This window comes from Phlebotomus papatasi, chromosome 2 (assembly GCF_024763615.1).
Source record: "Phlebotomus papatasi isolate M1 chromosome 2, Ppap_2.1, whole genome shotgun sequence".
Classification (NCBI taxonomy): Eukaryota; Metazoa; Arthropoda; class Insecta; order Diptera; family Psychodidae; genus Phlebotomus; species Phlebotomus papatasi.
Window position 1 is genome coordinate 4,145,020 of NC_077223.1, and position 25,420 is coordinate 4,170,439.

At 34.5% G+C, this 25,420-nt stretch overlaps 2 protein-coding genes across 2 annotated transcripts in view; one reads left to right on the plus strand and one right to left on the minus strand.

Annotated features, from left to right (window-relative positions):
- The window catches only part of LOC129802183 (dynein intermediate chain 3, ciliary-like), a 9,307-nt gene extending 5,901 nt beyond the window's left edge, over window positions 1-3,406 (plus strand). The window contains exon 4 of the mRNA XM_055847809.1: window positions 3,253-3,406. Coding sequence (XP_055703784.1) covers window positions 3,253-3,398 — 146 coding nt within the window. The 3' untranslated portion in view covers window positions 3,399-3,406. The remainder of the gene's footprint in view (window positions 1-3,252) is intronic.
- Window positions 3,407-3,453: 47 nt separating this feature from the next.
- Window positions 3,454-23,856, minus strand: LOC129802182 (ecto-NOX disulfide-thiol exchanger 2). Its single transcript, XM_055847807.1, has 6 exons — window positions 23,716-23,856; window positions 22,811-23,640; window positions 17,148-17,523; window positions 11,486-11,592; window positions 4,364-4,489; window positions 3,454-4,290 (listed from the first exon to the last, which is right to left on the minus strand). The coding sequence occupies exons 1-6, from the start codon at window positions 23,762-23,764 to the stop codon at window positions 3,673-3,675; spliced, it is 2,106 nt and encodes a 701-aa protein (XP_055703782.1). The 5' UTR covers window positions 23,765-23,856; the 3' UTR covers window positions 3,454-3,672.
- Window positions 23,857-25,420: the final 1,564 nt, after the last annotated feature.

The window sequence follows — 25,420 nt, forward strand, 5'->3', positions numbered from 1 at the left end:
GAAAATCCGCGAAAAAATTCGCGTCCAGCGAAAATACGCGAAAAAATTCGAGATCCGCGACATAATATGCGCCCCACGAAAATCCTCAAAGAGCCGCGAGAAAATACGCGCTCCGCGAAAAACCACGCACCTCTTGAAAATTCGGAAAAAATTTCGCGCAACCCGAAAATCCACGAAAAAATTCGGGCCCTGCGAAAATCCGCGAAAAAAATACGCGCCTCGCGAAAATCCGCGAAACAATTCGCGACCAGCGTAAATACGTGAAAAAAGGGACAGATAATCCTAACCGGCTTATGTAGGTGAGATTCTTAATGTGAGCTAACTCGAAATGTACGTAAATTCGATTTAGAGTTAAAGTTGAGGAACGCCATTTAGTTATCTTGAATCAAATTCGTGAAATTATACAAATTTTCTATTTAAACCAAAATATCAAGGATTTGTATGGAGTGACAGAAAAGTGATATATGGGTGAAATGTAGACCAGATTGTTCTCTATAATTTTGCCGTAGAACTTGATCTCATCAATTAATCAGAAGCCGAGATAATCGAGGTTGTTTGTTTCTGAACTCGTTTTTTCGACCAGAGCGCCCCAAGTGTTCATTTGATGAACTTCAACTATATCAAAGAATTGTTGTATTTTGTGAGACTTTCCATTTAAAATCCTATTTTAAGTGTCTTGGTGGAGTAGAGGCAGTCAAATTGGCATCTGAGTGGTTTCAAAGCGTTATTATGGGAAAAGTCAATTTTTTCACACTTAAACGGCAAAATCGGACAGACGGCGTAGTCTGATCGGAAAATAAGGTATGGACGAAATGTAGACAGAAATATCCTCTACAATTATGTCGAAGTAATCATCAAAATCGGTTCAGCGACAGTTGAGATAATTGAGGTTATGTGATAGTGAAATTGGTTTTTCGACTGTGGCGCCCCTGGAGTTGGTCCCACGAAGTTCAAATGTTCTAGAAAGTTGTAGCATCTTGTGAGATCTTTCATTTGAGCCCTAACTCATCAAAATCGGTCACATAGAACCGGAGATATGATTTTTTGAATTGCGTGAACTTAGACCCCTCATATCTCCGGTTCTGTTTTAACCTCAGCGAACCCACGCCACTTTTTGGAAATGTCATAGACTAGACTACAACACTCTTAATTTTGACGGTATAGCAGCGCCACCTGTGGTGACTTTTTGAACTTTCATCTGAAAGTGCTCATCGAGACGAAACCGAAAACCAAAATTTTAGTCAAAATGTTAATTAGAACCGGAGATAGAGGCCGGTCAATTTTCGATCTTTGACCCCTTATAGCTCGGGTCAGGGTTTGTCGATAGATGTAAGTATTTTTTTTTTGTTTGATAGGTATAATCTGCGGCTACGATATACTAAAACTTCAGCCCGATGCACAAAGGAATTTTTGAGTTATTTAACTTAGAAAATTGAAAAATCTTCTTTTTAAAAATAGCGCCCCTAGCGGTGATTTTATGAACTTGCCATATTAGAAAGGGAAGTGGCATTTCACGAGGGTTTTCCAAAACATCCTTACTTTTTAAATTCTGATAATTAGAACCGGAGTTATGGTAATTTAAGATTTTTTTTTGGGCCCTTATAGCTCGCGTCAGGGGGATAGGAGGTCCTTAAGTAGCAGGGCTTTTCTCTCACCATCCAGGGCCTTCCTGATTATCGGCACTTGCGTGCCAAATAAATTAACGGCCCAGCTCCAATTGCCTCCAGTGGCAATTCAGAGTCGGCTTTCAGCGCGATTCCTAGTGAATTTTCTGCTGAGATCCTGCATTGATGCTCCCCATAGCCGAGTTGCGTGCAGATTTTTTCTGCCCTTCCCCAGAGAGGCAATTGTTCGTTGCCTATAAGAGGTGGCAATTTCTGCCATGATACCTGAGGCCTTTTGGCCAACGATTAGAGGCTGTCGAAGGACGCCGGGGACAACTCAACCAGGATCCGCAAACTAGGAAGCTCCTGGAGCCACTCGAAGAGAAGGCTTGTATTGTTCTGAGCTATTCGGAATAATTTCCTCCTCTAGCCTAAGCTCTGCTCAAGGCGGAGCTTGGACATCTACATATATTAGCTACAAAAAGTATAGATATCGTTTAAACTTTTCGGAATTGTTAGTAGATAGCATCGAAAAGAAGTTATCATGTCACCCTTGCAGATGAGCTGGAGTTTTTGATGAGACTTCAACGGGAGAGATTTCACTCTGCCGAAGCTCTTACCAATCTCCTTCTGCAGGTCGCCTATTTCCACTCTCATTCACGCTTACGCCAAGGTAGCAAAGCGACTCCTCAGCCCAGGGGAGTGACATTAGTTCTGAAAAATGCAACCGGTTTTAGTGTAATTTTTTCCCTGTTTTCGTATACATTTCACGAGATATCTTCAGAACAACGTAGGTTGCCAATTTGGGGTTTTCGGTTGCCTCTTCGTTATTAAATTGGCTTTTATTTTGTATTAGTATTTTTTGCTAATTCATTCTACAATGACAGAAAACAGCTAATAAAGTCAAAAGTTTTTTCGGCTCGCTAGAAACATAGAAAATGACATGCCTCAACCGGTGCATAGGGCACCGGCCTGCGACTCCTGAAATGTAAAAAAATATATGGGTTCCCCGTGAGTGACATGGAATAAAAAATTATGGACTCCCTGGGTTTCCCCGTTTCTGTCTCGTGAGTTCCCTGATTTCCCTGAAAAAATGCGACTTTAGCGCCTCTTGTGGTGATTAGCCTAGGTTTTTATATTCTAAAGAGCTCACCCAAGGAGCAAAATAGCTGCCTTATAGAACCAAGTATTAGACAAGTCTTTTAGTGCACTTTTAAAAGACTTAAAGTGAAAATTTTCTGTTGAAATTCCTATAGCAGCTCTTAAGATCCTTAAGAATGCGCCACTTTACTTAAAGTAATCTCAGTGATGGAAGCAAGAGCGTTATAAGTAAATAAATAGATTTTTGGTTCTATAGTGCCTTACTTAGGGAATTCTACAAGACTATTTTAAGAAAAAATTGCTGCTTGGGCAATGAATTATTTAATAGGAAATAGACGGAGACACTGAACCTTTCTTGATTTTCACAATTTTATTCTCTACTTTTATTTATTTATTTATTTATTTTATTGTCTATTCTCTAGTACAGAATAAAATTGTGAAAATCAAGAAAAGTTCAGTGTCTCCGTCTATTTCCTGCTACATTCTGTCGAACCGAAATTCTTCTGATTTATTTAATTGCATGTTTTTTTTAATAATTCTTTTGCAGTCGAAAGTACTGGATTAGAAAGGGAAAATTCTTCTTTTATCACCCTCAAGAGTGATCCATCGAAACCTTCAATTGATTTTGAGCCTGAGGAATCCATAAGCCAGAGAACTTCTTCGACGGTTTCAGGAAGTGTCACGAGCCTCTAGAAATGGTAAGACTTTGCTCCTGTTGATCTCTTCACCAAAAGAATTCAATGAAAAATTTATTTGACAGTCTCTTTTAATTCAATAATACTTTAATTGACTTTTCAATTAATTGATAACATGATGCTTTTTTTTCCGGGGATACTTTCAATATCAATTTTCTTGGTTTTATAGTCTGATAGGTAATTTAATAAATAAAAAAAAAGAGAATTTTGAGAAATGTTTTATGGCTACTGTGGAAAATATTTATTGTTTGGTTTGAAGAAAAGAGGTTTATTTATTCATCAAAGCCACAGAATCGCCAATTCCGCTCAATTTTGGCACCAATTCCCGTCACTTCCTCAACAAAGATGCTCTTGTATCGACTGAGGATTTCCTCGAGGGCTTTTGGGCGCAAATGGGGCGCCACACGATGCACATAGGACCAGATATAGTCAGTACTGGCACCGAAGGGATGCACTACCAGAAATGTCGATACCAATCCGATAATTTTTGCTTCATCTGGTTCAATTTTAATCGGTTTCAGAAGTTCAACGGATGTTTCAATCTTCACGGATTTGGCTTCAGGGACTTCTTCGGGATTTTCATTGTCCTCTGATTCTGCCGAGGAGGTTTTTGTGGTACCTGATGATGATTTAGTGGCAATTTTTGTCTTTAGAAGCAACTCCTTGACATTTGCTGCCTTCAATTTGGCTTCCAAATCAACAATTTTGCTCTCCTTCTCCTTCTCACGCGATTTATTCTCCAGCAATTGTGTCTGCATATTCCGGATGGTTTCCTGAAGGACCTTAATCTGCTGATCCTTAATGTCTGTGTCGGATTTTAAGTCAGACTTTACGAGATCCACCTCATTCTTGTACACTTCCAATTGACACCGAAGGCTATCGTTCTCTTCCTGCCAATAAATGAAATCCCAAAGAAATTCTTCATTTTCCGGGAAAGAACCCACTTGAATTCTCCAAACTTGCCTTAAGATTTTCATTGTCAAGCTTTGCCCGTTTGGAAGCTCCCTTGAGAGAAGATTCCCTCTCCTCATCGGACATTTCCATCTCATCTTCATCATGAAAGCCCTCAAGAGGTGAAGCTGTTACTTCCTGTTGCAACGGAAACAAAGAAAGAGGGCAAAATTGATGAAATATCCTTCAAAGAAAATACTCAAAATGCTGCTGTGGAAAGAAAATGTTTTTTACAATAAATTAAATTTTTTTTGTAATGAAAAAGAATAAATTTTACTGCATACTTTTCTTCGATTTGTTGTTATTTTTGTGGATGAAGTGAATTTTCTTTCATCTCAACTTTGTGATTTTTTTTTTAAATTTCTACTTATTACAATAAAATTAACGACTATTTTATTTACCAATTAGATTTTGAAGGGGAAAACATTCAAAAGAAAATCTACTGGGGAAAAAATGTCACAGCAAACTCACACAGGCAAGAAAAAGAATTTATTTTAAAGAAATTACCGCAATCCTGAGATCAAGAATTTTAAATTAAGAATAAGAATAAAATTACTTGTTTTTAAAATACAGAAAACTTTAAGAGATTTAATCTTGATCGCAGGAATGGGGCAATGTCTGCAAAATGCTACAAGAATTCTTGCACAGAAAGATAAAAGTGTCTTAAATAACAAATTGGCTTTGTTAATTTGACAAATTAAGAAAATTGAATACTTTCAGCAAACAGAAATTAAGTCTAAAACCAAGATTTCTGTATCGGAAATATTCTTAAATTCTGAGATAATTCTTAAAGCTTAAAACTTTTAAAAAAACGATCTTTAAAAATTCGTCAAGGGGCAAACAACTGACCAAAATTGGATGTCCATAGATTCAATAATCGCAAAATATTAAATATCCAGGCTTTTGTAAATACCTGAAAACCGATTGGAATCGACTCAGAATTTACAAACATTCTAAGACCTTTCCAACGAAGTCAAACATGATACCATTCGGTTGAGAAATACTCCCTCTAGAGTCCCTTTAGCTAATGACCTTGAAAAACCATCGTTTTAAATGATCTAATGATATTTTCGTTTATGGACGAATGTCTGCCTGAATATTTTCTAAAAGACATCCAAAAATGAAGAAAGGGATGGCAAAGCGTCCCGGCTTTGCGGAATGCTCGAACTCGTGACTTAGATGCTACCTCAAAAGTACTTTTGCATCAATTACCATTGTCCGGTGAACAATCGATTTATTCAACAGATTAAATGAGTTCAGGCAATTGAATTTCGGACAAAAATTAGTCATCGGTTATGAACCGGTTCAGAACCGATTGGAACAGGTTCAGTTATCGTAAATTCTAAGACCTTTCCAATGAACTCAAACATGATGCCAGCTTTCTAAAGACTTAGATAGGTAAGATTGTTAGGCTTGTGTGAAACATTGATAGTGACAAGGGTGACAAGTATAGTGAGAAGAGTTGCGTCAAGCCAGTTTTATCTATTTCTTCCATTGAGAGCAGTTTGCTCAACGCGAGGCAGTGCCCTATTCCATGAGGGTTTTGTGGCGTGGCTGCAGTTATTGCACACAGGGTATCATTGAATAAATTGAAAACCCACGGTGCAAACAGAAATCAATTGCTTAAAGTACACAGAGCGTTAATTGGAGGTAAATTAGATTTCGCAGCACAAATTTATGGGACTGCATCGGACCAAGCTTTAAATAGACTCAATGGGGTCTATAATGCAGGGATAAGATTGGCAACAGGAGCTTTTAGATCCACACCAATTGCAAGTGTTTTGGCTGAAGGGGGATTTCCCTCACTTTCATACAGAAGAAAGTATTTATTAATGTCTTATCTAGAAAAAATTAAGTCGCTCCCCACTCATATACTCCATGAAAAAGTTATAAATTATCGTCCTATTAATAAAAAGAAAATATTAAAATCCTGGATAGAAATAGCGAATAATGCCCTTAAAGAAAATATGATTCCGAATTACACCGAGAAAAATGTGGATGGTAAAATTTACCATCCTCCATACAAAATTCTAATGGCCGGATAGTAAAAAAGTCACCCAGCAAACGCTATATTAAATTGGACTGTCAAAAATTGTAGAATCTATTGCATGGATAGTAAATTCTAATAGCCGGATGGTAAATTCTAATATCCCCGGATATTAGATTTTACTATCCGGATGGTAAATTTTACTGGCAGGATAGTAAATTTTACTAGCCGGATATTAGAATGAAAAATGTCGGAAAAATTTATTTTTCCTTATTTTCATTGATTTTTGGCCATTGTTTGAGGGCTTGGGGCCCTTCTTGGATGACATTCTCTGTATTTCAAGCCATTTTGATGCGTGAAAATCTTTTTCAAACATTGTCGACTGCGCCGAGATTTGAACACGCGACCTTTGTGATGACAGTCCAGCATCTTCCAGCTGCGCCACGAATTGCTATAATGTATTCAAAGCATATCGGGAACCGTTGCATCGGCACCCACGATATTCCAAAATGACATTCTAACAGCAGGATGGCAAATTTTATTGGCTTGGATAGTAATTTCAATCCAAATTACTATCCTCCGTTAAAATTTACTGTCTTCCAGTTAAATTTTAACATCAAATATGCGGCCAGTAAAATTTACTTCCCGGATATTAGAATCTAAGAGAGGTCAATGTAAAATCTAAAGGAGGATAGTAGATTTTACCATCCGGCTGTTAGAATTTACTATCCATAGGATAGTAAATTTTAAAATGTCAAGATGGTAGATTCTAAAGGAAAGTTTCTATGGAGGATGGTATTTTCTACTATCTTTTGAGGCAGTAGAATTTAAAGACACGATTTGTAGAAAATACCATCCAAATTTTTCTCGGTGTACGAAATAATTAAAAAATTTAAGCCTAGTAATCCTCCTTGGAGTTTTAAATATTCTAACATTAATTTAGCTATCAAGATCTTTTGGATGAGTGGGGCAGGCACTGTGCGTACAGTAGATAAATTCGAGGAATATTCTAGAATCCATTCTAACTGGGATATTATCTACACAGCCTCTTGTAAAAATAAAAACCTTAGCAGAATTGCGTACTGGTCTATGGACCGTAACATCTCTTTCCGAAAAAATATAGTTTCACACACGCATAACGTTAACGCTGACTTAATGGCAATTATGGAAGCCTGTGAATGTTATATTCCTGAAGGCAACCCAATTTTAATAGCTACTAGTTCCCTATCAAGCATAGAAGAGTTATGTAATCCCAAAAGTAGAAATTATTTCGTTTTAAAAATTCATGATTTTATTTGCAATTCTCAGGGTCGCATTAAGATAGTTTGGGTATGCGAAGAAATTCATGGGATGAAAGAAGTGAAGACTTTTGTGAAGGAGGACACTGACAGATATATAAGTAGAAGTAACAATATAGACTATACGGACATGAAAACTACAATTAAAAGTATTTTAAAGCAAAACAGACGGAAAGACTGGAAGGACTTAGACTTGACGAACAAATTGAGAAACATTTTCGAAAACCCAGACAAAATCGTTATCCCTGATATGAACCGTAGAAATACTTGTATTATCACCAGACTTCGAACCGGCCATACGTACGCAACACATTCCTACTTAATGAACCAAACTAATCCCCCTACCTGTCCCATCTGTAACGTTCCACTCACAGTACAACATATTCTTATCACCTGTCCCGAATACTCCCAACTCAGAAATAGCATAGGTATCACCGACATGGATTTGAAACAGTTGCTCGGAAACAATATAGTCAATCTCGCTAAAGTAGCTCTTTTTCATAAGAGCTACGAATTTAACGATTTAAATTAAAATCTCTTTGGTATGCAACGTTAGCCTTTTTGCAGTGTTTCACTTAATCACACACAGAAAAATTTTGACTCTAAATTTAAGAATATATAAGATCCTGGGAACTTAAATTGGACGTGAATCCCCGAGGCGTTTAAGTTTTGAAGCTCTGAGCGAAAGAAATGAGCTAGAATCCCTAGCTCTTTCAAATTAAGAGATCGGGAACTTAAGTTCAGCATTAGCTAGAAAATGAAAAATGTCTACAGATTTGCAAATTGCAACTAAAACTAAATGATCAAGGATTTAGAATTAGCGCATTGGCATTCATTCGATGGGATTTGAAATTAAATTCCTGGGTGTTTCTGTTTAAGAATTTTTCATTTTTCTGTGTGCAAAATTTTGTTTTCTTTCTCTTTATTTTCTCTTTTTTTTTTAAATTTAATTACCAAGTACAAATTGTTATTTCGATTTAGATAGTTAAGGTTTCTTTTTCTAATCAGGTATAGCTAGAATTGTTATTGAATTGTAGTCTTCTAATGTACCTGATTTTTATATGCATATGGCAATTTGCCGCTGCATCAATAAATAATAATAATAATAATGAAAACCCACGATCAAATGTAAACTTATGCCAATAAATTTTCCTCTCTAGCTACTGAGAAGGTTTTTTTTCTCTGAGTTGAAAATTGTCCTCCACTGACGCTTCCGGAAGGGACACTCGTGTTATGCCCTAATATTATCTTCACGTCAGTTAAATTACTTCTTCACGATCAAAAGCTTCACGTCGCAGAAGTGCGAATACTGAGACGGTCGTCAGGATCAGGAGTCATCCTAAAAGATGGGGTGCGCAATGAGTATGTAAGGGGCAGTACGCGAATGAGAAAAATTGGTGAAAACAACGCAGAATTGCGATTAAGATGGTATGGCCTTGTGATGCATCGCCCAGAAGGACTACATAATAAAGAATGTTCTTAACCAAATCCAACAAAAGAGAGGTCCTGACTGTTTCCCTATCATATGGCTTTCCAATGTAAAAAAGGACATGAGGTCAAGAGGGTTCGAAGACGAGGCGATCCAGGATCGCACTGCTTGGCTGAAGTCTCGCAGGAGCTTTTGTCACTCGGTCAAACCATTTGACCATTTTGTCGAATAAAAGGTAGGCCTTCCTCCTGGTGGTGACTAAGACTGGACGACGTGGAAGTCTCTCAATCGTTTGAGCAGCGGCGTACAGTGTTCGAGAGACAACAGACGGGGCGATGGGGATTTTCCGAATGTGACATCCTTTATCTCTGTGGGGTGATCCAAACCATCCCCCATTTGTGTGTTTGTCCGTTGTCCCCTGCTTCATGCGAAACAGGGAATTCGATGTCGATAAGTCCTCTTGCCATTGACGCGGCGCGTTTTTGGACAAGACAAACTTAATTTTAGCCCTCGACACGATTATACTAACTAGTCCTTTAATTCGTAAATGGCTTATATTTTTCCTTTATGTTTGGATGAGTTTAGAAGTAACTCAGATGAACAGTTCATTTATATTTGATTGAAAACCTAGAGGACCTATTTTTCAATCGATTTCATTAATTGGGATTTAAAAAAAAGTCTTGACATCTGGATTAGAATACGAAAGCAATTGTTAGTAATGATGATGATCAATCAGTAAATTGATCATCATCATTAGCAGCCCATCTGTCGATCCTCCGCCACTTTAGGAAGGTGCTCACTATCAATCCCAAGGCGTTCACAGGTAAGATCCTGAATTTGATTCAGCCATCTTATCCTAGATCCTAGATCTGTCTCGAGTTCGGCGCCTCTTTACAATGACTTGCTCGTAATTGATTTATCTCTCTTTAACATTTCTTTTTTAAGTGTTCGAAACTTTGTTACCGGACTAAATATTAAGAAGATAAAAGATATCGCTTTTCGGTCTTAAAAGGCTTTTAAAAAACGATATTATCTCGAGACGTTTTTATTTTTAAAGTTGGAACGCTTTGCCATCTCTTTTTTATGGAATTAGAGGATCATCATATGCCAAATCAGATTAGAAGAATCATAAATCCTCCTAGCAGATTACCAACCCCTAAATAAGCTCGGATTGCTCCTCTAGAATATTTAGTCCGTAAATATTGGCGATAAGAATCAGCCCCAATTATCATATACTGAAAGGTTAAGATCAGAGAATATAGGTTCTTTCCATAAACTAACTTTAGGGAAAACAAGATATTGATTCAGTCAAGTGCCGATCTGTCAATTATTAGCATTAAATCGACGCCGATTTGTTTATTTATCGATCACAGTTCATTCTGACAGCCATTTGTTAACCCCTTGTGAAAAATATTACTTTGCTTCAGTCAAAGAAGATGACCGTTGCCAATATTTTCTTTTTTTGTTAATCTAACAATTTTTCTTTCTGTGCATAGGGTTTACCATTTATTTGTAGCATCATGCAGATTGAAAAAAAAAAAACAAAATTCGTTGAATAAGAAAAAAGTTTTTATAAGATATTCTTCCATAAAGCAGGAAAAATAATTATAAGCCTTATTACCAATTGAGATTTTTTCTTTCATCCACCTCAGATTTTTTTTTGTTCTGGAGGTTTCATAAGAACAAGCGTCGAGTTAGAACTTTGCCTTTGTTCTAAATACCCTTTCCATCCTTGTTTTGATCCTGCCGTCCATTTCTTTTCTTGTTTTTCTCTTTTTACTGACTGATCACTTACCTTCGATGATACTTTATTTGTTTTTTCTTTACTTTTCTAGTACTTTTTTCCAATTTTTAGTTTTATTTTGATTTTTTTTGCACAATATTTTGCAAAATATGTATTTTTTTCAAATTAAAAATTCAATGCATTTTTTCAGAGAGGAAACCAATATCACCAATTGGATGGCAAAAAAGTCTTAGCCAAATTGATGATAATAGTTTTCTATAAAAGTGCATTGAATTTTAAGATCGTTTGAATGGAAATTTCCTTTCCAATCTCAGCGTATTAGGTTTCATGCAAAGGATTTCTTTTAAATCTCACTCAATTTCCATGAGATCGAAATTTCTTAATTTAACATTTGTCCTTTCTCTCATTCATTTCCACAATTTTTCTAGAAAATTATATTTCTTTTGCAATCTAAGTCAAAACTAATTTTTTTAATCATTCTAAAATAAATAAAAAGAGAAGAAAATAATGAGAAAAGAACAAAGTTCAGCGATAAAGTCTTTCCAAAGGCTATTAAAAGGTGGTTAAGTTTTGTGTGCAAAAAATCACACGTTAGCAGAACTTTTATAAAGGACTTTGACAAAATCTAAAAGAAAAATATAGAGAAAAATGTGTTTAAACCACATGAAGTACGTACCAGAGCCTGTCTCTTCCACAGATCGATGTTCTTTCTCTGTGCTTTGGTGAAATGGTCCCAAACCTTCTTGTGACTAGCCGCATTGAACACTTTTTTAATCTGAGTGACTGATGGAGATGATAGCGAGTACAATATACAATTATAATTGAGAGGAGTTAAATTTAAAAAAAAAACAAATTAAAAAAAAATAAAGAATAAAAACGGAAAATCAAGAGATTCTTCAAATTTAGCACAAAAAAATTCCTTCATCTTCAATTTTGGAACTTTGTCGGCATTTAACGTATCTGCAAGTTTTGGTAAACTACCGAAAGACCTTTAATTCCCATTCCGGTTATTTTCTTGCAATTATTGTCCAAACAAAAAATAAATTCAGAAATGTGAAAATGATTTGTGTAAAGAAAAAAATAGAAATTGAGAGAAAATATACAAAATTTTAAGTAAAACTTATTGTGAGAAAAGTTTCAATGTGTTTTTGTTAAAAAAAATTAGCACCCAAAAGACATTGCAAAAAATTATAGAATAATTTTATGTAAAACCTTAAACATTCAGGATTTGAGAAAATTTATTTCAGGTAAAGAATTTCTGCTCTGAAGAAAATGTTTGTATTTTTTTTTGTTAAAAGTTTGTTAAAAGTAAGTTCTCCCTTATGGCGTCTACACACTATGAAAAATTTCTTTAAAAAATGCGTTTTTAAAGAAAATTTTACCTACCCTTGTACGCAGAAACGTCAGAACTTTTTAAAAAAGACAATTTTCGTCAAAAATTGCTTTTTTCTCTTTAAATTCTGACGTTTGTGCCTACAAGGATAGGGGAAATTTTCTTTAAAAATGCATTTTTTAAAGAATTTTTTACTAGTGTGTAGAGGCCATTAGAAAATGTGGAAATGTTTTGTCAAATCGGCGAGCGACTGGATGAAAGTTTGTCAAATAAAAATATTTCGCAATATAAAATATGAGAAAAGTTTTGTCAAATTGACATACAACATCCTTTCGACAAACTTTTAACAAGATTTAGTAGACCCCGTTACAAACCTTTCCTTTTTCAGAGCAAATAGACAAAAGGCTATGTTGCAAAGTTGGATTATGTTGAGAGGTAACATCACTAAAGCGGCCTTCAGACGAGAGGTTTAGCCCGGTTTCAGATTTTACTTTTAATAATCCAATCCTAAGTCAAATAAAAAAAAATCTTGACTGATAAGAAATTACAGAAGTTAACCCATATGGCTAAGCCTTAGGTTTGAACCCCGTAAGACACGGTTTTCGATTTTACGATCTTTTGACAAGTTCTTTTTGAATAATTTGAATGAAAAGAAACACGGATTTTGACTTAGATCCTAGTAATAAAGGAGGAGAAGGATCTAGGTCAAAATCCGTGTTTCTTTTCATTCAAATTTTCTTACATTGTGAAAGGGTAAATATGCGTTTCGCATTTTTCTATTTATAACAAATGTTTATAAACAGGATATCTGTACTTTGTTACGAAAAATGACAAAAAGTTCGTAACTTAGTTCGCCCATTTAACCCTCTAACGTCTGTTTCTTTAATATGCAAAAAAAAAACTAGTGACATAATTTTTTCTAGACTTAATTATGGTTTAATTTAATAAACTCAAAAATAACATCCGTTATTAATTATCTCTTTTAGTTTAGGCGCAAAATGCGAAAATATAAAAAAAAAATTTGAAACTCTTTTCGTTCCTAATGGCGCTGGCACACCTTTTCAATTTAATGAAATTCAATCAATTGAAATTTTACCTCTTACTCATTCAAACTGAAATCAGATATAGCTGTCTCTCTTATTTCAAATGGAAATTGAAATTTCAATTTCAATTTTAAATTTCATTTGGCAGAAGGAGACAAGTATTTCTGATTTCAGTTTGAAAGAGTGAGACGCAAAATTTCAATCAATTCAATTTCACTCAATTGAAAATAAAATTGCGCCATAAAATTCATATTTTAATTCCTTTTCAATTTTCTAAATTAAAATTTTCAAAGTAGAACGATATATCTTTGAGCAAAAAATAAATTTATTTAAGTCAGATAAATTTAAACCGGTATTTTTCTTGAATTTGGAAATGAGATTTTTTGCACAAAATTTTTTTCCTACTTTTTCTCTGATCTGTCACACAAAACTGGAGATAGCAACTAAATGAAGAGTCAAAATTAGTACAATTTATTTAAAATAAGATCAATTTTGACAATCTCTAATTTATTAATGTGCAAAACAAACAACGATTTGGGTCATAATTTTTTTGTCCAAGGTATGAGAACTCACAATTTAATCTTTTCATTAAAATGTTGTAAATGAAATACAAAGATTATTGTCGTTAAATATTTGATTCGTTCAATTTTTTTCTTGAATATTAATGACATTGACATTGCTGTCATCTTGACTTTGTTATGAAAAATGACAAAAGGTTGGTAAAATGGTAAGAAATCTAACTGTTTTGCTAAAAAAAATATCAATTTTGACAATCCAATTTATTATTTATCAATGTATAAAACAAACAATAAACTAGAGTGCACAGGTTGCAATTATTTGCCGAAGGTATGGCAGATTACAATTCATGTTTTTCGTTTAAATTTTATAGATAAAATACACAAAATTGTCCTTAAAAATTTAATCAATATTTCGTTCAATTTTCCTTAAAAGTAAATGACATTGACATGTCCTGTCATATTATTGACGTCATAAATAATGACAAGATATTTAATTAGGATTAGACATTTTTGTCAAATAAGAATGGATGTAAAATACGTAAAATACCAATATTATTGATTAATAATGAAAGCTGGTTGAAAGTGTGTTAAATTTATATAAAACCGAAACGAAAAGGTAAAGCGTAGGCCTCGGTATACTCAGGTGAGTGATAGATGATTAGGTAACCAACCCTAATGGGAAGTCACTAACCTGAGGCTAACGAACAACGACTCTGGTACTTCTAGAGAGGGTTGAGACGTTGCAGCCAACTAAGTAAGTAAGTAAGTAAGTAAACTGATAATCTTCTTTAGAGAATTATTAATTTCGGATCTCACTTCCAATATCAGACTGCTTTTGCATATGACAAAAAAAGAGTTTAAAAATTTAGAATTTCTCATTCAGAATTTAATAAACGCTTTTTAGGTTAGATTTTGATACTCTGGAAAAAGCGGAAAAAGGCATTGTCACTTTAACAAAAAAGGTTTGTTGAATAGAGGTGTCTACACATTGGGAGTAATTTTCGTCAAAAATTGCGTTTTTGACAGAAATTTGACGTTTCCCCTACAACGCTGCGGGGAATTTCCTTCAAAAAAGCAATTTTTGACAAAAATTGCTCCCAATCTGTAGAGGCCATTAGAAAGCAACATCCTTTGACAAAATTTTAACAATATTTACTTAGCCCCTTTGGAAAAGTTTTCTTTCACAGTATATTTAGAATTTGGGAGTTACAGTAGACCCTCCCTAAATAAGGAGTATGGGGGAAAACGTTATTCGAAATATTGCGAAATTCGGCGTGAAATTGTTTCAAATTCGACGATTAACGATTATTTATTCACCTGTATAGCTTAAATTAAATTTATTTACTCGTAATCATTGTAAATTCAGTAAAACATCCTCAATGATAGAGAATCTCGATAAGCGTTATTGAAGACAATACTTCAATAAACAAACTTAACCAAGGTACAGTAGAGTTCCTCAAATTTGAACTCCTCAAATTTGAACGACAGTTTAGTTCAAAATGTAAAATTTGAGGTTATGTGAAGAAAGTTTTGCGTGGAGTGCCATTTTTCTCTGGTATTTCCTCAATATTATCGTTTTATATTAACTTCCGCAACAAATTCCATTTATTTCACAATAAATTACATTGATATATTCTCTAAAGTTGTTTATCTTAATTTACGGAAAGTGGATTTCGCATGAATTCCGTTACGTTTTTGAAAATATCGTTCAAATTTGAGGAGTGAGAAATGTCATCTATACCCCCCAAATGTTCAAATTAGAGGAACTCTACTGTATAGTAGAGTCTTCTAAATTCGAACGCTCGGGGGGTATTTTTGACATTTCTCACCTCTCAAATTCGAACGAGTTTTTCAAAACTAACGAAATTTATGTGAGATTAAATAAATTGTACTTTGAATCAAATTCCCGTATTTTCTCAAAAGTCTTAGTGGTAATATACTTCCTTTTCATTTTATATGATCATAATGTATGTAAACATTCAAGAAGAAGCACATAAATATGATTTTCATTCATCCAGAATACGATTTTTTTTTAAACATAACCCCACAATTGACACTTTGAATCCAAACTTCGTTCGAATTTGAGAGATTCAGATTCCCTTGAGAGCCTTGTAACTTTGAGGTTAAGGTCATCATAACCTAAAATTCTTTTTATTAACCAATTGGTCAAATAAAAGAGAATGATTTATTGTGTCTCTTTGAGGTTAACGACCTCTATTGGCAGCAATTTTTGTCAAAAATTGCTTTTTTGAAAAAAATAAAAAACACGATTTTTTACGAAAATTGCTCCCAATATGTAAAGACCTTGATTCTCCAAACATCATTACTTTATTAACACAGCCTTGCATCTATTTAAGAAATTTCTTCCCAACATTTTTTTAAATGATTTTTTTCATCACAATCCTGAATATTTTAAAGGTATAAAGAAAAAACAAAAGATAAAATAATACAGAGAGAATGATAAAATGTTTCTCTCCAACACTTCAAAAATCCATCACTTTTTTTTTTTGAAAATTCTCACGTCTAGAAATAAGAAATTTACAGTAAGAATACTGTTGTAAAACAAAATAGGTTTTTTTTTTTAAATAAAAATAAATTTAAAAAAATATTACCCAAACATGCTTCATCATAATTTTTCTCATGTCTGCGCTCAGGGCCCGTTCAATTGTCGTGGACCTGTCTTTTGAGATTGTTCTCTTCTTTTAGTCTTAAATTTAGATTTTTCATTCTACATACCTTCAATTAGATTTTTTTTTGCTTTTTTGAAAAAAAATATTCAATAGCTTTTTTTTACATTTGCAAATTGGATAATTTTGCAAAGGATTTTTCTTGAATATGGATTATTTGACATTCAAAACATTTTTGTTTTATTTAGAGTTTTGGAATTTTAAATTTTGACAATTTATTTTTCAAATAAATTCCAAAACCCTTTTCTAAATATTTTGACTATTTTACCCATGATTTTTGTCTCTAGGATCCTTTGTCTATTTCAGTCTGATAGCATTTTGCTTTGCTTTTCTTTAATCATACAATACCTTCGAAATTGAAGAGAAAATTAGGAGAAATCTTTGTAAAAAAAATCATTTCTTTCTTTCTCCTAATTTCCCTTCTTTAGGACACCTCGCTAAACAGTTCCCATGAAAATTACCAGACTTCTGACTACAAATTTCCACCACCAAGACATAGTAAAAAAAAAAGTATCATCCCTTCTTTTCCATATTATTCGAGCAATAAACATAAATGGTTATAAAAAGGTTGTGAACTTTTGACCTTTCAATGAAGAATTATTGGGCTTTCCCCCCTCTGACTTCCCAAAGAAAATAAAAAATTAAAGACAAGAAAAAAAAACAGGAAACACTTGAGCATCTCTCTTCGTCCTTGGTGTCATTTCTAGAGCCAAAAGTTGATGTTTGAAAAGAAGAAATCAAAAGAAAAATTACTTACATTGCACCATCATGCTCTGCATCTGCTTCCGGTACAGATCGCGAGCCTTCTGAAGTTCCTCCTCGAAAGCCATCTTCTCCCCACTGATGCGTCTTACGTGGGAATTGGTGCTCTGGATCATGGAGTAGAAAGTATTGGCATTGCGTTTGTTGCAATCCCCACGCTCCAGCCATGCAATTAGCGTCTGCACAGCCTTCGCGAAGGATTCATCCTGCTTCAGGCGCTCTGCCACGGCCGTTGCTTCGTGTTCTGTGTAATGGACAATAGGTGGCGGTGATAGAGGTCTTAGGCGATCCCGCTCTAGACGCTCCCGGTGACGCTGCTCACGTTGTAGCTGCCTCTGACGACATTCCCACTCATACTGATCATCTCTGGCCTGAACACAAGTGCACAGAACAGAGAGAAGTTTGGTTAAATTTTTGTACAGAATGTCCTAAAGGTTAGGCACCGGAAAAGTAAGGGCGCCGTAATGGAACTATTCCAATTACTTATCGCTCCTTGGAAATTACAAAGGGCCAACTCAATCTGAGCCATTTTTCAGGAGACAGCATGAAAGATTCAACTTTGTATAAATAATTATCTGAATTAAGTATGTTAATAAAAACAATTTAATTATTTTTTATTTGTATGAGCATTATTATAAACATCGAAACATTCATATTTTTACCTTTCAAAATATGTTTTTTTATGAGTTAGTTCTTTGTCATTCTAAATGATGCGCAAATTTTCATGAAATTAGAATGACACGGGATCAACTTGCTTGAATTAGTCCCTTGCTTCACAAAAATTTGAACGATAAATCTATTTTGTGCCCCTTGACTTCAAACAAAACCACGCAAGCAATCATAAAGAGTAAAATTATGAAAAACTTTTCTAATAACGAAATTTATTGACTCATATCATCGGAAATTTTATTAAATTCACTGTCTGAGTGTATTAAAACCTCAAAATCGCCAAAGTGAGTTGGCCCCTTGTAATTTCCAAGGAGCGTTATGAAAACAGGAAAATCTGTTACCTGAACATTTTTTAGAACAATAACAATACTGTTCTCAAATTCTTCTACATAATCAATTTTACTAAATATTGGTTCCTGTCACGGCTGTTTTGTGGTTTTGAAACACGACCAGAAAATGGATAGCAATCGAAACAGGATTCAACACAGAAAAGGTCGATAATGCAGGAGGACTTGAGAACAGTGATAATAATAATAATGGAGGCACACCGTTCCACAGAGCAACTGAGGCCTTCCCGCAAGGGAAGTTCGGAACATCCATTATTATTTTTTCTTATGCAAAGATGGGATTGTTAGTCTCATGCCCCATGTAATCAAGTGCAGTGAAGCTCACTGGATGCAATTCGAACACCTCTAACGCCAGAAAAATTCATAATGAACTAAAAGGAATACGAACCCAGGACAGTTGCATCATAGAGCGAGTGCTCTACCACTTGACCCATTGAGTGCCCAGTCTTGAGAACAGTCCTATACTAAAAAAATATACAGAACAAAGATTTCCCCAAAAAATGAAAATGTTTTTTAGCTCATGACTGTTCTCGAGTGTTTCTGCATCATCGACTTGGACTTGGAATAGCACCATTAGTTACATCCGTTATCATTGTAACAGTCCGTAATTATTAATGGCGCTATTCGAATAATGAAAAGGGGAAATATTTGTCCTAAACATTTGTTTTTAGTACATGACTGTTCCCAACTACAGTAGACTCTCTCAAATTCGGGCATATGGGACCGAAATGTCAGCCGAATTAGACAGAAATTCGAGCGACAAACTTTTTGAAATGCAACGATTTTTATTCATGTGCATATAGATATTGAGTTTACACACTCATATATAACGTAAATTGCATGAAAATCCCTCAATAATGCAAAATCACATCAAAATTAAGACAAACCATGCCAAATTTGAGCATATTTGATTCATTTAATAATCATAATCAAACTTGAAAAATGACAACAAACAAATGTAACCGCTGCCCGAATTAAAAAGTAGCCCGATTTTAAAAGAGCCGAATTTGCGAGAGTCTACTGTAGTACATAATCGACTTTTCTTCAGGGTTGGGCGAATTTTTTTTTACATTTTACATAATTTTTTACATAGTAAAATAACCCTTAATATGTGCTACATTTTTAACATGTAAAGTTAAAATGTAAAAAATTGTAAAATTGATTGATACCCATCAAATATCAAGTTCAATTTTTTTTATTTTTTACTCAATCAAAGATTTCGCTATAATTCGTAAAATATTTTATTTTTTGCTGTAAAGCCTGTCGTTTAAAATACATGATGAAATTTACTGGCAATCAAAATTCACATTTTCTACTGCCCGGTTGAACCAATATAATAGTAACCATTTAACTAAACGATTAATAATTTTTGAACTTCTACATCTACATGCCCAGGGAGTTTTCCAATTGTTCTGTGGTTTCTGCTAATCATCAATATTGTAAAAATCACTGAAATTAATATTTATTTCCTGCTCTCTTCATAAGAATAATCTTTTTTTGAATTTTGCTTTATACCTTGTCCAAGACATCACATTCCCGAAAACAATGTTCATGATTGTCCCCTCATCATTGTCCCCTCTTTGACACTGATTCTGTGGTAATTTGTGTTTCTGTGATAATATTCTAAAAACCATCGTGCTTTATTATTAAAATAAGAATAACGTAGTAAACAAAAATTCACACAGAAATTATGATATTATACCGATTTTTAATAAAATCTGCACAGAATCCGACTAAAACGATCTAAATTGCTAAACGTTTCATTCAATTATAACGTTCATTCAATTATAACCGTTTTATACTGAAACTGTGCGCTCTTTATTTGCAATTTTAACCTTTTCGTGTTGAAGCTATGAGTGTATTACATACACGTGAAATCATTTTAAGCTTAAGTTGTGCGGGATTTGAACATAATATTGACGGGCCGATCCATCTCAAGATGACCGAGAAAATCGCAAATCGCGGGTTCATGGTCTTAGATGTTTTTGAATTTTACATATGTTAAAGTACACGATTAAATAATATACCCCTATTTTTTTTTCGCCCAAAAAAAAATCCTGGCCGGAGACACATGGCGTCAAAAATGGCGTCTCGCGCTTCATTCGTCAATTGAGATTTTTGGCAAATATTTCAAAATGCTCTATCTCGCGAACGGGTTGAGATTTCTTCTTACTCTTTTTTTTATTTGAAAGATAATTTTATACTCTTTTAAACGATATACTACTTTTCGTATTATCTGCTCAAGTTTTTTTTGTAACCGTCTTTTAATTTTTTTTTGAAAAAAATTAAAAATTAATTTTTCTCAAAAACCCCATTCTAAAAAATTTTCATTTTTTTACTGTTGATCAGTAACATTGAGTACTACATTCCATGAAAAGGCGAGCTTCCACTTTTGCGCTTATTTTAAAAAAAAATATTCAAATTTTTAACAACATTTTCAAAAAAGGAAAAATACCAGTTAAACCGAGTTAAACTCAAAAGTTTGAGTTCAATTTTTCAGGGAATACAGTACAGAATAGTGAAGTGATATCTTTAAACACAGTGTCGACCTAAATTTTGTGTTTTTTGTATCATTCTATTGGCGATTTTTAAGAAATTAGTATTTTTGCTCGAAACTTTTTAGTTATTTAAAATGTTTAATCGGTAATGCTTGTTAAGTGGAGCATACCATTTTCTTTGTAACTTCTACAGTTTCTTGATAAATCAACAATATTTTTGTTGAGACAATGGAGACTATGCAGATTTCTTATGCAGAAATTCTGCCTAAAATCTATAGATTTTTTCTGAATGTACTAGAATATACCGTTACAATTCAAAAAACCTCCGAGTAAAATCGGCAGTTTGAGCAATGATTTGACGGGAATGTAAAGTATTCGTTGCATGCCCCACAGCAAAAAAAAAAAAAACGGAATAGGAATAAATAGCGAAATTGTGCAGTAAATTTCGGAATTTTGCAGTATTTTTCATAATATATTCCAAGGAAATTCCCATTGATTTACAGATGGTTTTTTTCTGTAGAATACATCCATGGAAATGTTTGTGGATTTTTCCATCTAAATAAAATGGCGGAAAAATGAAGTTGTCACATTCATGTCATGTTTTTCTTTGCGAATATTAAACAAATAGCAAAGATTACTAGGATTTTAATATGTTTCACTAAACCAGCGATAACGAATTAACACTAATAATAAAATATTTTATAAAAAAATATTTTTTTTTAAAATTATATATTTAAAAAAAAATATTTTCATGTAATAAATCAGGCGAAAAAATATTTTCATGAAAAGCTCTATTTCGTTTCGAGAATTTCGCTAAGATGGAACGCTTTGCAATTTATTTTTACCGCTCGAACTCCACAAAGCGAGACTAAACGGTTAGAGATAGTGACTTGGGATGTTCGGATGACCCCCCATATGTCGACCCAAGGATCGTTAACACGCTCCTCATTTCCCCCATCCCTCCCCTTTCCCTCCAAAACCATGTTTTCTTGGTGTTTTTATACAAAAATTCATTTTAGTCTGACAAAAATATCACACCTTACGAGGCTCCTAAAGCTTAATGGTGGCGAAAAGTACTGACTCTACCCTATACGAAAATAGCGGGTTTTTCAAAGTCAAAGGTTAGAAAGATTAAAAAGATTTGTCAAGCGAATGGGGTCATGCTTGGACTAGTGGGAAAGGCTTTGAAACTTCCTATAAAATTGGACAGGTTCTAATCGGTTCTGAATCGGTAATGAACCGGTTCATAACCGGTAATTAATTGAAATTTGGGGGATCTTTTCAGTGATTTATGAATCGGTTGAGAACCGGTAAACGGTAAATGATGCGAAAGTAATATTGAGGTATAAAATCAAGCGCCTGGCAAGTTGGCCTTTTTATATGGAGCTATTTAAAGCCAATTCCTAAATTGATCTCGGACTCAGCTCACAGTGCTCAAAGAAAAAAATTTATTTAAACAAAAATTTGGTATATTTATCCCTCCATACGGAAAGGTATCTTATAACACGGGAAAACCTCTTACTTTTTAAATATTTAGCATAACGATCACGAGTGCAGAAAAATTCCCATACGCATTTGTATGTGAAAGTAAGATATTGACTTCAACTTTGTAGGCCACTCGCCGGGGACTAGTATAAAATCTAAGTCACGAGTTCGAGTATTTCGCAAAGCCTGGGATGCCTTGTCACCCCTTTTTTATACATTAAAATCGCATTTTACGTGCTTTGAGAAATACAAATTCTGATATAATCTTTTCCATATCAATTTGACTGGTTGTAGCACTTTCAGTAGAAAGTATAGCCAAGTTGTTGAGTTTTTCTTGTGCCATCGATGTTTAATTAGTTAAATGATCTTTCGCAACTCGCTAGAAACACAAAATATTTAGTGCCGTACGCAATGTTGGATGGGCATCTGGTCCAAGTGAAGCTAGGTAGCTCAGAATTCCCTTTGGTTCCAAGTCGAGACTGGTTCAATTTGATTTCGGCTTTAGTTAGGGATGCTAAAGGAATGTTGAGCGGGATTGTAGTCCCCTCTTAATATATCCCCTGATCACAGTTTCCCTTGACCAGACTCTATATCTGCTGCTTAAACCGATTTCGACGATATTTCTAAGTGAAAATGAACACGTCGAGACTTTCCCTCACCTGGGCATAGTCCACATGAAGACGTCCTGAGTGCGTGGATTCGGTTTGACCCACGATTCTCATTCTGTATCCGGAAAGATAGATGGCTGAGTCTACAGATGCCTCAAATGCGAAACGGATGTGACAGAAATTCTTCTTGGACAGTCTCAGTGTTGTAATCTCTCCACATCTCTCAAACACCTCCCTAATGATCTCCTCTCCAATATTCTCAGGTAAACCCCCCACAAAAACCGTCCGGCATCCTGGTGGCCGTTCTCGTGTCGTTGGGGCTGGAGTATTGGGATTGGGCGGGAAGAGTGTGCAGGATTTGCAGGTGATGATCTCTTTAGTGGGAGGAGTGCCTGTGCTGTTTTTTGCATCCAGCAGAGCATGATGTCCACTCCCAACGAGGGGAAACTGCTGGAGACCCAGCATAGTCGGATCAATGACATTCATCATTCCCGGTGGCATCATCATGAAACCCTGCGACATCCCCATCATCCCATTGAACATCATGTCATTCTGCTGCTGCAGAGACATTTGTCCCATATTCTTGTCCTGCCCCATCGACTCCAGCCCATTTCCACTACTCTCACTACCTCGACGTTCCCCAATATCCGTTTTTGTTTTCTGTGGTCCCAGACCCCGGCTCTCAGGCTCATTTGTCTCCAGATCCATTGGAGCCGCTCCCGGAGCCTGAGACTGTGTCTTCTTCATATTGAACTCCAGTGGATTGTCATTTAGCCCAGATAAATTGGCCATGACTGTGTGTGAGGGGCCCGCCATTGACGGGATCCCTGCCAGGGAAGTCATGAAATTGGCCCCATTTGGTAGATTCCCCATCAGAGGCACTGCGTAGGTTGAAAAAATATTTTGTTATCGATATTTCGGGCAGAAGTACTCAATAAAATATACATTTTACTTACTCATGGCATGAAGGGGATTGTTCCCGAGGGGATTAAACCCAAAAGACATCCCTTACTATTAGTTTTGTCAATTAAAAAAATGCAATTTCTCAACACTATGTCACTAAACACTAAAATTTTCACTCAATTGATGTGAAGTTTGCTTTGATTTGTCCTATAAAAAATTTGTCTCTGATATTTGAAAAAGTAACAGACTTATCGGATAGAAACTCTCGCGGAATATGTCTAGGACAGTCAAAGGAAAATTCCTTATTTGGGTAGACGCTGGTGCTAGTATTACAAGTAGAGTCTCTCAAATCTGAATCTCTCAAATTCGAACGACGTCGCACAGTGGGGCAGAATACCCAAAAACCTGGCAAAAAATCTAAAAAAAAGTTTTCGAATTTTTGAAATCAAATACCACCACCCACCCGGCAAATTCTGCAGAATTCTGCAGAAATTCGTCAGATTTGAAAATGTAACTGCCGAAAATTCTGCAGAATTTCTGCAGAATTTTGTTCTAAAGGTGGATCCGACCGTTGTATGAAAATTCTGCAGAATTTCTATAGAAAATTTTATGAATTTTCGGCACTTTCCTCAAGATGTCGTTCAGTCAAAATGGACTTGAAATATTTTCTCTGAAATTATTTATCAACTTGGTAGAATTTATAATCACGATTTTCATGATATATTTTATATATATAAATACTGCGAGGGTATGCTGTCTATAGAGAAGGATTAAATAGCAGTATTAAACATACTCCCGACCGAAAATTCTGCATTTTTTGATAAATTGTACAAGAGTTTTCTTGAGAACAAAAAAAATTTACGATGTGATTTTCACCTGAGGCCTTTAAAATTATTTATTATTTATGAAAAAATTATTCTTATTATATCGCACATTGAATATTAAAACGGCGGATCTTGGTTTTTGTCAATTTTGAGATATTGCTGTTTTCTGATGGGAAATTTATTAAATATTCATTATATTTAATAATCTCAACAACTTTGTTAGAAATATTTTTTATAATTTTGAGTATTTGTCAAGCTTGCAGAACAAAAATAGTATAAAAGTGGCGTATAATTATTTCTCTGAGTGTTTTTAATGTTACAATGGCGTTATCTGAGGAATCATACGCCACTATTCCACTGACCATGAATCCTACGCCACTGTATCACTAAACGGCATTCATTTTTTGACATTTCGAGGAATAAACAGTGACAACAACCTACATAGTTCTCTCGTGCAGTGCAGTGGATTGTTTTTTAGAAAGAAATTGCAAGATGGAAAAGGTTTACAATGGACCACTGCCTCTAAAAGACACAAAGAAACGTGATCTTACTTCTTTGTGTGAGGGAAATCTTATTCCAAAAAAGCACCACACATTTTATCAAAATCTTGACTATATTGTAAAAGTATATATTCGAAACTTGACTTTTTTATATAAAAATGTTAATTGTATATATAGTACAAAGAGATCTGAAGAAATGAAATGGATTTATGGACAAATAAAAAGAAATATAAATAAAAAATACACAACTTGTCATTATTTATCTTCAATTTCAATGAGTCTATGATTTTTAAAATTAATTTATGGTCGAACAACAAAAGAAATATTGTTGAAATCCAATAAAAAATAATTCTATTAAAATTTAAATTACTAAACAAGAGGCGTATCTTAAAATCCTTGTCTGGATTTTTAGTATTACAGTGACGTATAATTTT

Coding starts and splice junctions, on each gene's coding strand:
- LOC129802182 (XM_055847807.1), bottom strand. CDS start 23,764: ATGTCTTTTGGGTTTAATCCCCTCGGGAACAATCCCCTTCATGCCATG. Junction 23,641..23,715: donor CAATCCCCTTCATGCCATGA/GTAAGTAAAATG, acceptor CAACCTACGCAG/TGCCTCTGATGGGGAATCTA. Junction 4,291..4,363: donor TTGACAATGAAAATCTTAAG/GCAAGTTTGGAG, acceptor ATTTATTGGCAG/GAAGAGAACGATAGCCTTCG.